Here is a 12,220-nt window from a genome sequence, read left to right as displayed (position 1 = left end):
AAGTGTGGCTAATTCAGTGACTGCAAAGAGTTTCAGTTTAGTTAATGAAAAATAATAATGGAATTTCATTGCTCTGCTAGTTGGTTTGCTTGTTCCGATGCCAACTAGACATTTTTCTTAATATTTACACGAGACATCACAATATTGGTAGTATTAGACTTGCTAGAATGAGACAGTCAAATCCTTAAGCTGCACCCACCCGTAGGCACATCTATCCCGGAACTTCTGTACGGTTGATGCTGCTGCTTCAACCACGGGGCGTATCCTAGCAAGCTCCTTTTCTACTTGTATTCTCATGTTACTCTCTACCTGCCACTCAAAAGACCATTTCTAGATTAGCAACTTATTCGCCGGAGGGGAAAAAACAAAAAACGAAATACCATTTTGACGAATTCACAGACTGGGCTAGATACAACCTTATCTATGCAGCGAACAGTGTCTAAGACGTAGCAGAAATAAGCAAGTTGTCTGTAAAGATCTGCTTCAGTATACTGCCAGGGTGCAATGTGCAAAAGTTTATCAGAACCAGCTAAAAAATTACTGCAGGTTAACTAAACAGAGGAATCAAGCTATATATCAGAAAGTAAACCTGTCTTTGTAAATGCCCGTTACAACGGGGATAATTTGGACAAACAGTTCCCCTCTCAGAGTCCCCAATTACTCGCAGGTTCAGGCTACGAGTTGTGCAGTTGCAAGTTTCGTCATCGCACTGAAAAGAATAAAATGGTCTAATTAGACTATTGATGTCTAGCAAGCTCGTCAGAGCAATAGTTATAAAATATAAAAGCACATACCATCATCACTCCTTTATAGTATGTTGAGACAAAGCCTTCTACTTGCCTTTTAACCTGTCAATGATGGGCACTACAGCATCAGTCTACAGCATAGATGTATCAATCGGCCTGTTACTAGTTATATAGCGTATATATGTAAATCAACATAGAATTTCTTTTCTTTTTCAGTCAAATGAACAAGCAAATAAAACAAAGCAAAAATATCCTTCAAGTGACATTTTTTCAACGCCCTGATATAACTTAAAAAAGATGACAATTGCCAAAAGAAGAGAGGAAATCATGGAAATGAAAGGTAGATAATGCAAGAAAATGAGACTGATACCAAGTAAGGAATCAGGGGAAAGTTAACATAACACCAAGAGAGAACCACAGAAGTACCTGGTTTGCTATCAACGCCGCTGATATATTCCCCTCACTCTCCTCTGGGCATTTGGGACAGCTAAATCTTTCCCAGAACTTGCTGGGAGCCCCTCCTACTTGCGTGTCTGCTGGCTTTTGACTAATTGATGAACATATAGAACTAAATATAGGTGTGCACTCAAAAGAGCCGGAGCAGCTGGGGCATGTCAAAGTCAAAGGCTCACAACCCCGATATCTGCATTTAGGATTGTCCGAAGAAAATTATGTTTCTTTCTTGAATGTTCATATAGCACACAAGATAGCATTTTAAAATGTAAACTCAAAACTGAGTGAGACTAGGGAGAGAGAAAGAGAGAGAGAGAGAGAGAGAGAGAGAGAGAGAGAGAGAGAGAGAGGTGAAGCAGGAAAAAAAGTGTGAAAGGAAAACATCTTCAACCTGTACTAAAGATAAAAGGAAAAAGTAAACTTGTTAAAGCCTAAAATTCATTTTATTATAACTAGTGAAACACTTAAGATGATTGAGAAAAAATGCCGCTTACACCCCCCAAAAGCATTTTGTGATGTATCTCTCAAAAAACAAATGCATGATCATGCGTCAAGTTTATTAAATTGTTTAGAACACTTCTCTGAAAGAAATTGATACCTCTCTTCATCATCTGCTGCACACAAAAGCAAGTTTGAGGGATCATCATTGACGGCTTCACTTGATTTATTTTGGAACTGACCAAGAAAGCCAAATCAGTAAGCTATTTGTCAAGACTATGCCATGTTGAAATACGTCATTGAAAAGTTGCCTACCCTGGATGAATCTAGTCCTAAGCAATCAGCCAGACGTGCCGGGCTAGTACCCTGAATTGATGCACATAGACGAGATATTACAGGATGTATCTGTGACATTGAAAATGGTTCACAGTTAGGTGGAGTGATGAAATATGCACAGCATAAGAAACCAACACAAACCCAGTAAAATTGAAGATCAATATAAGTAGACTGCAAAGACCTGTTGTGCAAGGTAATAGTCAATGTCAACTATCCAGTTTCCATTGTCTCTTTTCAGTTCATCAGGATGTCTTGCCCGCTGAGCAATCCCCACAGAGGTACTTGAACCATTCCCCTGCAAATGTGTGAAAGAACTGCATTTTTAAGTCAACAGAAGCGAAAAGAATAAGCAGGATTTAATCATTGACCCAATAATAGGAAATAGACCTGCTCACAGCAGATGACATATGGTACTGTATCACCAGCAGAGCAACCAGTGACATAGCCACTTTTCTTCAACCTAAGTGCTACCTACAGGAGACGTAGAGGACGACAATGTTAAATCTTAGTTTGAAATTAAGCTAAATGGTGACACATGAATTGACAAAGAAGTTTTTGTACTTACTTCAACATGAGGTTGACTTTTAGCATCAGGATAGGCTTCAGGTGGTTTAGTTAACGATTTGGTGATCACGTATTTTTCCAGTTCAATTTGCCCATTCCTCATATCCTCTTGTACCTGCGGTAGAACAGAGAAATTCAAGGATAATCACAGTAAGTTGGTATTAGGACCAGTTCACAAAAATAAAACTAAATTGTGCTGATTGCCTCTCAAGCTGCTAACAGTAGCAGCTGGATTTTCCCTCTACTAGAATGAAGACTGGCTGTAGATATAGATTCCAGGCAGCACATCAAATTTTGGAACAATGCACTAGCAAGAAAATAGTTGAGATGCACAGAGGATGTATGGTAGAAAGCAGTCGCCGCTCAATGATTGAGGCAAAGAGGGTAGGGGGAACCTACTTTATAAAGGTGGAACTCCCTAAAGAGACGCCACAAGCTCAGAGCCTTCCTGGAAATAGTGTCAATTCTAAAGTGTATAACCTATAATATAAACTAAACCGTGCTCACTATGAAAACTTAAGGAGCCATTCAGCTCCTGGTTTATGATTTTCCATATCATCGTGAATGTTACCTTCATAAGTGCATTATGTATTGATTCAACAACATCTTCACAGGACCTGCAACCATTAAAGACACGTAAACCATTCAGTACTGAGCAAATCACATATATGAGGATATGAATAGGAGAAAGAAACAAGTTCACAACAAAATGTACCCGCCGGACAGTATTTGGCTCAGGCAAAAATCTCCCAATTCCTTTGACAGCAAACTCCAGTCACGACGCACCATATCAAGACCTTTTTTCTCAATGACCTACACCAAAGAGTCAGTGACATGGAGTAGTTAGGGAATTATTTGAAAGAATATCAAAAGGATTTCAACTTTAAGTAGCATGCAGTAGCTACCTCATAGGGTCTCCCGTCTTTAAACTGCACCTTTACAGCTGCATATTTCTTTTTCTTGAGAAGCAGCATTCTCTTGTACAGACCATCAAGATCAATCTCTAAGCACCTATATTTCTTGTTAACCTATAAAAGAGGAGGAACTTAACGTGATGAATTCTAATTGATTTAGAAGATAATTAAAACCTAGCAGATCAATTTCCAAGAATCTATCTTCTCAAAATACAAGAGAGTATGCAGTTTTGCATATCGTATCATTTCATGGTAGAGCACAAAATAATTAGAACAATTTACGCCATTCTGGCCAGTAAAATTATGTGCGGATTCCATTTCTGCTTTCAAGTTGGTTGGATACCTTTTCCTGCGATGTTGATTTGTGTGATATAATGAGTCTAACAACTGTGAATAAAAGCACAAAGGCTTATTGGATCTCCCTAACACAAATATATAGACGAATTCATTGTTCTAGTGTCAGTATAACTACTACATTATATCCCTATGGTGAGACTGCAACTAGACAAAGTCTCCTTACAAATATATCAGTATGTACAATCTTAAATCCTTAAGTAATAGATATCTAATATAAGGCAATGAAAAATGCTTTGCTCGTAAAGAAAAGAAAGGTAAAAAAGTGCAAGTGCTATCATAGAATAGTGAGACAAGAAGTAGGCTTCCACAGTACATGAGGTAGAAAGTACAAGTTTCTTTATTTTTCTTTAAGAAGTCACCCGACATACAGAATTAGTCCCAAAAGAAAGAAAGTATGCAGCCAATACTAACCTCTTGAATAACTTTGGCTGCTATTGCTTTAGCTTTTCCAATGTCATCAAGTCCACTATAAATCATAATTGAATCTGTGTCACCATAGATAACCTGATTCATAAAAGAACAATGGGTTCAAGGACCAATTTTGACATGTAAGCAGGATAAGCAAATAAAGCAAATTGCACAAGAAGAAAACCTCCAGGTTTAGTGAAGTCTGAACTAGGTCAACAGTACTCTGTAGAATTTCCCTTCCCTACAAAACAAAATAGAGATGTCAGACATGCAGTCATAATCTGCTTAAATAAAACATACAACAGTTTAGGAAAAGTGAGCTTCCTACTTGTGAGGTTATAAGCTCGGCTAACGACATCGCATAGAATCTGGAATTGGAGAATCCTAGGCATCCATACATACTGCAGCAAAATTTATCACCTCAGGAAAAATATCTCCAATAATATGATAATGATGCATCAAGTAGCACAAGTATATACAATGTGCGTGTGTATATAACAAAAACAGGCTAAGACCTGTTTGCTGTAAGCTTCAGAGCTTGTTGCTGTATGTCAAACTGTTGGGCCTTGAGGCCAGATGCTGTTTTTAACCATGACTTGACCATTCTTCTCCTCTCAACCAAATTCTTAAGCAACTGCAAGATTCACCGCAAAAAGTCGTGAGTATGTATCACCTTCAAATTTTGTCTGGAGCTGTATAATTACTTCTATCTGCAAGTAACCATAGACTTAAAAGAAGTCTTGATTTAACCGAAGAAAGACCAGCTCAAAGTGCGATGGAATATTGAAACAGTATTTTGAATAAAACCAACAAAAATTCGCATACACAGAGTACGTGTATGTCAAATTGTGCTTCAGAGTAAAACTTAAGGCACCAAATAGCCCTTAACTTTTTTGGGGTGAATTATCCAAGGCATTCACTTGATGATCATAGAAGATCAGGAGGTGCAAAATCGTTTAGTTTAATTATTTCTCAGAAGCCAATTTGGAAAATTTGCGCTTTCTTCCAAATTCTACTCAGGGAGTTACGAAAATATGCAATAGACTGTGCTTACCTCTGGTAGAAGTCCCGTCCTTTTACTTGATGGTAAGCGAGGAACTGATCCGTCCAGAGACCTTTCAACTGTTGTGAAACAAATATTGTATTCCTGTAGAGGAAAAGAAATAAAGAGGAAATTAAAGTATAAAACTTGCAATATCAGATACAAGGGTTTGTTCGAGCAATAGACATCACTTGGCAATAAATAAATAAAAAATTGAACCTTCCAACCAACCTAGTAGCTCACATTGTAGCAGAAGTTCAGGTAATGCTCCCCCTTTCAAAAGAAAAGAGGGCAGGGGAGGAGAAGGAATGAGGGGTAAATATGAGTGAGGGAATGAGAGAAATGTATTAAAAATAACTAACCTGAATAATGGAAGGGTATAGACTGTTGAAGTCCAGTAGCAGAATGTACTTATCATATAAACCTCTTTTTGGCTCCAAAACTAATCCACCTGAATAGGAAGGCCCCTTTTTTGTTTTCCCATGTTGGACATCTGGAATCCCACTTTCAATATTTGGATCATCAGCATCAACAGGAACAGTTTCTTTTCCCTCATCACCGTGGTTCAACTTTCGTTTTGTAATTTTAGCTTCTCTTGCATGAGAGGAAAATTTGTCTGGCACTATGAACTTCTTGGCATGGAATGCATGCAACAAGAGGTACTCTACTCTTTGGGCCCTAGCACCCTGAAATAAAAAGATAACGTTGACTATACCCACAATAACATCCACAAAGTTGGTCTCATGAACATGAAGTAGGTTTTTTAATAATTCACCTGTAGAGTTTTCCCCCAAAGATTACCACTGATATTGGTCAACTGACGAGTTAGGGGAAGTACACTTAAATGAAACATGAGTTCCATTGATAACCATGCATCAGTTTCTCCGCATTCAATCTGCGCAGATCACAAATGCCCAAAAGGATATCAGTTCTGTGTGTGTATTAGAGAAAATTATTAGGTCAACACTTCATTTCAGAAGGACGAGACAAGGCACAGGCTTAAAGATTAACTAGAAATGAATAGAAAATCCAGAGCTGCAAAGCAACTGATCCATGACAATCTGTTAGTAAAAAGATCATTCTGCTAGTTTATTCAGGTATGTAAACCGCATAAAGGCGTGCTTATGTTATATTTCTTCGACAAGTGAACTTCATTATTATTTTGTTTCTAGCTGTTGAAAAGCCCATGAGCAGTAATTTTCGTTGGTTATGGAGTGGTACAATGGATTCTAAACTTCGTTCAGCAAGACAATAAATGGCACAATGCAGCACGCCAATCTGTTATGCAATGGGTTAATACTTCTCTTATTGTTGACAGAAAATCCCATACTAAACCTAAACAACAGATCACTATCGCTATGCTAATAAAAATGAGAGCAATAGGATTCGAAAAGTTGATAAACCAGAATCAGAACCTACAAGTTCCACAAGTGAATCAGCAGCCTGAAACATTCGAGGCACATCGTGTGGAGAAATCTCCTTCCTATCCTTGTTCAGTTGAGTCTTTGCAAGTTGTGTCAATGAATAACTAACCTGAAATTGGATATAGTTAAACCAAAAGTTACGTGAGTCAAAAAGTTATAGGCAGTTATCCCAAATATAGTTTACAAATCGGAATTCTACCTCTTTTAATAATTCACGAGAAGATAAATAGGTATCACATAGGAGACGCCCAGCAATACAAGACATGATCCCTGGACTTGCTCCTGAGCCAAAAATTGTATTGCCCTTGGTAAGTTTTGGCATGACAGAACGCTTAAGGCGACCTATTTTTGACCACATACTGCTTGGGACTTTGCAGGCCTGCAGAAAATCAAATAATATATAGCAGCCAAGCAACAATAAGCAGGCAGATATATCCTACATGTTTGATTCTCAGAATCAAGAACTACTGAAAACCTTTAATTTCTTATTCCAAGAATACTGCAAATTCATAGCATTTAAAGCTAAGCATTAATCTGAAAATTTCAATACCTTTGTGCATAAGTAGGAAGAAAAGCTACCTACCAATGCTGACTTGAACTCAGTGAGAGTAATTTATGAAGATTCAAAATAGAAACAGAAGATTCTGCTGAATCATGTCTTCTATAGTTTTTGAGAAATTACTACTATGAAAGGTGGAGCCAATCAAATATATACAAACCTGAACTCTGTGAAGAAGAACATCCAAGTCAAAGCCAGATATATTATGGCCAATAAGCACGTCACTGTCCAGTTTATGCAACTCGATCATCAACCGGTTCAATAATGCTCTTTCACTGGTATTCAAAGAGAGAAAGCAACACTTAAGTAACTCAAGGGAGAAACAGATAAAGGTATAGACAATAACATGATTACCCAATGAACTTGCCTGCTCTCGGAACTAATAACATTTGATCCAGCTTTTGCATTTCTCTCTGCTGCTTCCTTTGTAAATCCCATAGGAAATATGCCTCCCTCAAGCTTACACACAACAGTAAAATGAGAAAGCATCCCAGGCTTTGTCCATTCAGATGTTAACATGGGGGCATCAATCTGCAAAATCAACATATGCTCTCTTTAGTGAAACTTCAAGGAAATTCTTGTCAAGCAGTTTCCACATCAAGCAAACTAAAAGTGTCTTTTTTCCTTGGCCCGGTACCCGCTCTAACATTCTTATTTTACTGATCACCAAGCAAGGATATTAATTTCAGAATTGCAATTCAAAATTACCTCATGAATATGTGCATGTGTGTTGCAAGTTGATTATCTGGGTGTGAAAGAAGATAGCACACCCTAATACATCAGAATGCAACTCATGTGTGTGATTATGATACAAGTACTGTTTCACTCCGATCATCATACAAGTAAATGATGCAGGGCTCCCTATTTACCATCATGTGCGTCATACAAGATTGACCAAGCCAAAAAATCCCCAGTAAACTGCAAAGATTTAACTACCCCTAGGAAAAAGACCCTATGCTGAAAGATACTCCGCAACCTAAATCTCGTTTCCCTCGACCTGATTTACCATAATTACTTCATAACTCATATTCATGTAGAGACTAAATTTCCAGACATGATGCACTAAAGAATTTACAGATGGCAACTCAGGTATTACACATGGTTGAGGTCCATTTACATTTTTAAATGCATGGCATGAGTTCAATACCATCAGAAGATCCAATAATTCCTTTTACTATAAAAAAGAAGAAAAATTTGCCTTCTGAAATCCTAAAAGCAAATGTCTTTGATCAGACCGTGATTGGTAAAAGTTATTAGCCTCATGGACCTTACCTTCGCATTCTGACAGCAGATGACAGATGCAGAGACAATTTCATTTATGTTTTGCTTCTCGTTGATGATAGTTTTCAGATTTATCGATGTAACAACCACTGGAGGAATCTCAGCAACATTCTTAGAGGACGTGGAGACTTGAATGTCCTTTGGACTATCTACAATGACCTCGAATTTACACCAGCTCACCTGTGCAGATCAAAAAGAAGTTCAGAAGTATAGACCAGGTGAACCACCTGAAGACAAATTAGGGGATTTAAAACCGCTTTGATGGCCTTACACGTTGAGGAATAGGACAACCAGAGAACTTCAAAATTGATAGCCATGAGGGTCCTTTTATTTTCCTCTTGATCAGGAACAGCTCCATTGCGCTGCAAATAGTAAATGCTGGTTGGATCACATCACATAGACTCGAGAGATTCAAAGCAAGCAGAAGTGAACAAGGAAATATCCAAATATTGATGCACGCCCACAGAGAGAGGGGTGTGAGGTCTTTATGTATAACTGATGGATGCACAGCTGGAGGCACACCACACTCCATAGAGAAATTAAGGCAAAATGCAAAAAATAATATTGGTCTTAAACTCTTTCAATTAATACTTTCCACTAAAGAATGCAGCACCCGGTTGAATTGATATAACAAGTAGTCACTTTTTGCAATTGAAGCTCTTCGTAAAGACAGATATCATACACGTTAGAAAACCGTGAATGCATAGCTTGTAAACTTGAAATGTCCTCCGAAACATACCTGGAATGAGTACCAAGCAAAGCACTAAATTTTTCTCCCTTGAGATCTGATGGAAGTGGTGGATCCTGGAAGGCATGGCATGACAAAATTCAAAACAGGTAACTCGAAGACATTACACCAAAATGTAACTTAACAGAGGAAATCTGGAAGATAGTTTGAATTGGAATTAGAGAACCATAATGTTTTGGCTAGAGTAAGTTATTTAATATTCTAACTACTAAGTAAAACATTCAGAAATGACAAATGTACCTTGAATGGATAGTTTATCTTAAGGACAAAATTCTCCCCGCGAGGTACATCAGATCGTTCAAATGCATAATTTCTCTGCAAATGTAGCAGAGGAACGCAATGAATAACAAAAAGGAAGAGAAAGAAAAGAAAACAAGAATATTGCAAGTTGCAGTTGCAATTTACAGAACAAATTTGCAAGTAATTATGCTTCAAACCTTCACTGGTGCCATACTAAAACTTGAGATGTTATGTTCTAGTAGCTTATTTCTACATTCAGCCTTCAATCCTGATGCCATCTCCTGGAGGCGAATATGAGAGGGGAAGGGTGAGTAAATGAGCAATATGTAGAAAAAATACAAGCACATGAAAGGAGAAGGCACTTCAAGATATTACGTGCAACTGACTGCGGAAGTCAGAGGGAGATATTCGAGACTCTTCTACATCTCTAGAGAGATTTGAGATTGTGTCAGTACAAAATACAGAACCATCTGGAATCGCATAAACACATCGTTGCATGTTCTTCACAACGATACAGCAGCTATGGTATGCACCTCCAGCTTTCACCTAAGCTCAAATAACAGATTTCATCTGTCAGCTATCAAAATATATGCTATACTGTTCAATTGTTACTTTCAGATTGATCATACAAACTTCCCAAGCCCCAAGACTGAATAAAGTCCTCCAAGCAACAGTTGACTGTATAGTGGTATAATCTTCAGGTAGAATCAAGCATATGTAAATCAGTATAAAGAAAGAGTAAATAAACAAAAGGTTTTGGAAGTACCTTCCCAAAGAGATAAAGATTCCCAGCATTTGCACCATACAGCTCCTCGTGGGCATCAAGTATGAAGAAAGGCAATGATCCATCAGAATCCAACTCAAAATCTGTTTTCTCTTCTGTGTCCACAAGTTTTGCCCCTGAGTCATTGCAGTTCGAAACTCCACTACCAGCATTCCTTAAAGCCTGCCATCCAGCCGTAGCACTCAAGCCTGAATCCTTTACCTCTTTAATTTTCGCATTGAGTGCAAACACCTTCTCTTCCACCAAGGGCTCCGACTTCACTTCAGCACAATTTACTACAGTTTCATTAACCAAATCACCTGATTCTACCACTTTCTCCCGCTTCAATTCACCATCTAAAACCTCACTATCTCGAATATCTTTAGCTAAATCTGATATAGTCTCATCATTTTGAACAGTAACACTCTTAACTTCCTGCTTAACCATGAAATCGACATTTTCTACTACAGGCTTCTCAATTTTGACATTCAAGGAGTTGGAATTAACAATTGAACTCCTCGAAGCCTGCAATGAGTTAGAGTTAGAATTTACCCTTCGCTTTCGCTCTCTATCAGCCTCATCAGGAGCGAATTCAGCTATAACATCATCTACGATGCTATCACATGACAAATTCCTCGCCTTATCGTCTCTCTTGAACACTGAAGAGGTAAACAAACTAGAAATTCTTTGCTTACCCATCAATGCCGCAGCAGCTGAAAGAGCTGCCGATGGCTTTTTAGTAATTTGCTGCTTCTTCTCCGAGGCCTTCCTCTTATTCTTCGGCTTCTCATTCTCTCCGTCTGATCCGTCGGAAGATAAAACGCCGGAAACTGACCAATCCTCTTCCTGGCCTTCATCTCCGTACCCTAAACCGTTATCATCAACGATAAATCCCTGAGCCGCTTCACGGCGCTTAGCAACTATGTCATTGTACTCGTCGTCCTCAACTATATCGTAAATCGGTTCTTCTATTTTAACCTGTAAACCGCCGTTTTCAGTGGACCGACGACCACCGCTTCTGAGAGCTTTGATCCGCTCGAGTGCCTCTGCTCTTTTACCACCGCTCGATTTCCTGCTCGAGCGCCTTCCTTCTACTGTTGGCTGCTCCTCCGACATTTTTTTTTTGTGTGTGTGTGCCCTGTAAGCTGAAATTGTCTCGCTTTGAGATCTGAAAATGAGGTTGAAGATGATGATGACATAAATGGCGGGAAGGTTTTGTTTTCGCGCCGAAATACAGAAAGCCCTATTGGGCCTCCCAGCTTCAAATTATTGGACCGGACTGTGAAGTCAGCCCAATTTATCAACGAATATTTTCAGGGCAAGTGCACAGATAGCCACTCTCATGGATACTATTTAGAGATTAGCCAATACTTATTTTGTTCTGAAATTTTAAACCCCGAAAAATTGAAATTCAAGATGTACTGGCTACTTTTAAATAGCAGCCTTTAGAGTAGTAATTACACAATATAGTAATTACAATGTATGTTTGTTTTCCAAAACGTAATTACAATGTAATTCTCATTGTCATGTTTGGTTGAACTTCCAACTAAGCAATATTGTCACCAACTCATGTGTATATAAAATAGTTAAATATGAGCTTAGGAGGTATTTATTGTAATAAATATTTATACTAATAATTACAACAACAAAAACTACTAAAATACTAAATTGTTCATCATATGATGGCTGACGGAAGACGCCATGATTTTTCCTCGTCGAATGTATATTCTATAGTGTTTTGCTTGTTTGCCATCACTTGTAAAATTCAACATATATTTCTTTTGAGATGAACTTAGCAAATATGAAAGTTTAATTTTAGCTGAATATGATTTATAGATTTAAAAAGGTGAAATAAGATTAAGTCATATTCGACATAATAAATCATAGAACGTAACATAACTAGAAATGTTCAACATACATAAAGAAATTTGTTTACCCTCAAAATTG

At 38.0% G+C, this 12,220-nt stretch overlaps 1 protein-coding gene across 1 annotated transcript; it reads right to left on the bottom strand.

Annotated features, from left to right (window-relative positions):
- Positions 1-17: 17 nt before the first annotated feature.
- LOC109244376 (DNA polymerase alpha catalytic subunit) lies at positions 18-11,458 on the bottom strand. The gene is made up of 31 exons (XM_019411458.1): positions 10,277-11,458; positions 9,886-10,056; positions 9,708-9,791; positions 9,511-9,585; positions 9,262-9,326; positions 8,794-8,884; positions 8,514-8,702; positions 7,609-7,772; positions 7,402-7,516; positions 6,882-7,061; positions 6,678-6,791; positions 6,034-6,153; positions 5,621-5,944; positions 5,271-5,363; positions 4,732-4,850; positions 4,545-4,617; positions 4,401-4,457; positions 4,220-4,312; positions 3,443-3,565; positions 3,253-3,350; positions 3,109-3,154; positions 2,539-2,652; positions 2,361-2,444; positions 2,155-2,268; positions 1,953-2,042; positions 1,798-1,874; positions 1,173-1,389; positions 795-848; positions 590-709; positions 417-491; positions 18-309 (listed from the first exon to the last, which is right to left on the bottom strand). Exons 1-31 carry the CDS (start codon positions 11,387-11,389, stop codon positions 163-165), a joined length of 4,599 nt encoding a protein of 1,532 aa, XP_019267003.1. The 5' UTR covers positions 11,390-11,458; the 3' UTR covers positions 18-162.
- Between the last annotated feature and the right edge of the window lie 762 nt (positions 11,459-12,220).

The sequence above is a fragment of the Nicotiana attenuata genome, unplaced genomic scaffold, assembly GCF_001879085.1.
Source record: "Nicotiana attenuata strain UT unplaced genomic scaffold, NIATTr2, whole genome shotgun sequence".
NCBI lineage: Eukaryota > Viridiplantae > Streptophyta > Magnoliopsida > Solanales > Solanaceae > Nicotiana > Nicotiana attenuata.
The sequence above is the reverse complement of the archived record's forward strand: the minus strand, read 5'-3'. Positions and strand labels throughout refer to the sequence as shown.

Coding starts and splice junctions, on each gene's coding strand:
- LOC109244376 (XM_019411458.1), bottom strand. CDS start 11,389: ATGTCGGAGGAGCAGCCAACAGTAGAAGGAAGGCGCTCGAGCAGGAAA. Junction 6,154..6,677: donor CTGATTCACTTGTGGAACTT/GTAGGTTCTGAT, acceptor TGATCTGCGCAG/ATTGAATGCGGAGAAACTGA. Junction 1,875..1,952: donor TAGGACTAGATTCATCCAGG/GTAGGCAACTTT, acceptor TTTCTTGGTCAG/TTCCAAAATAAATCAAGTGA.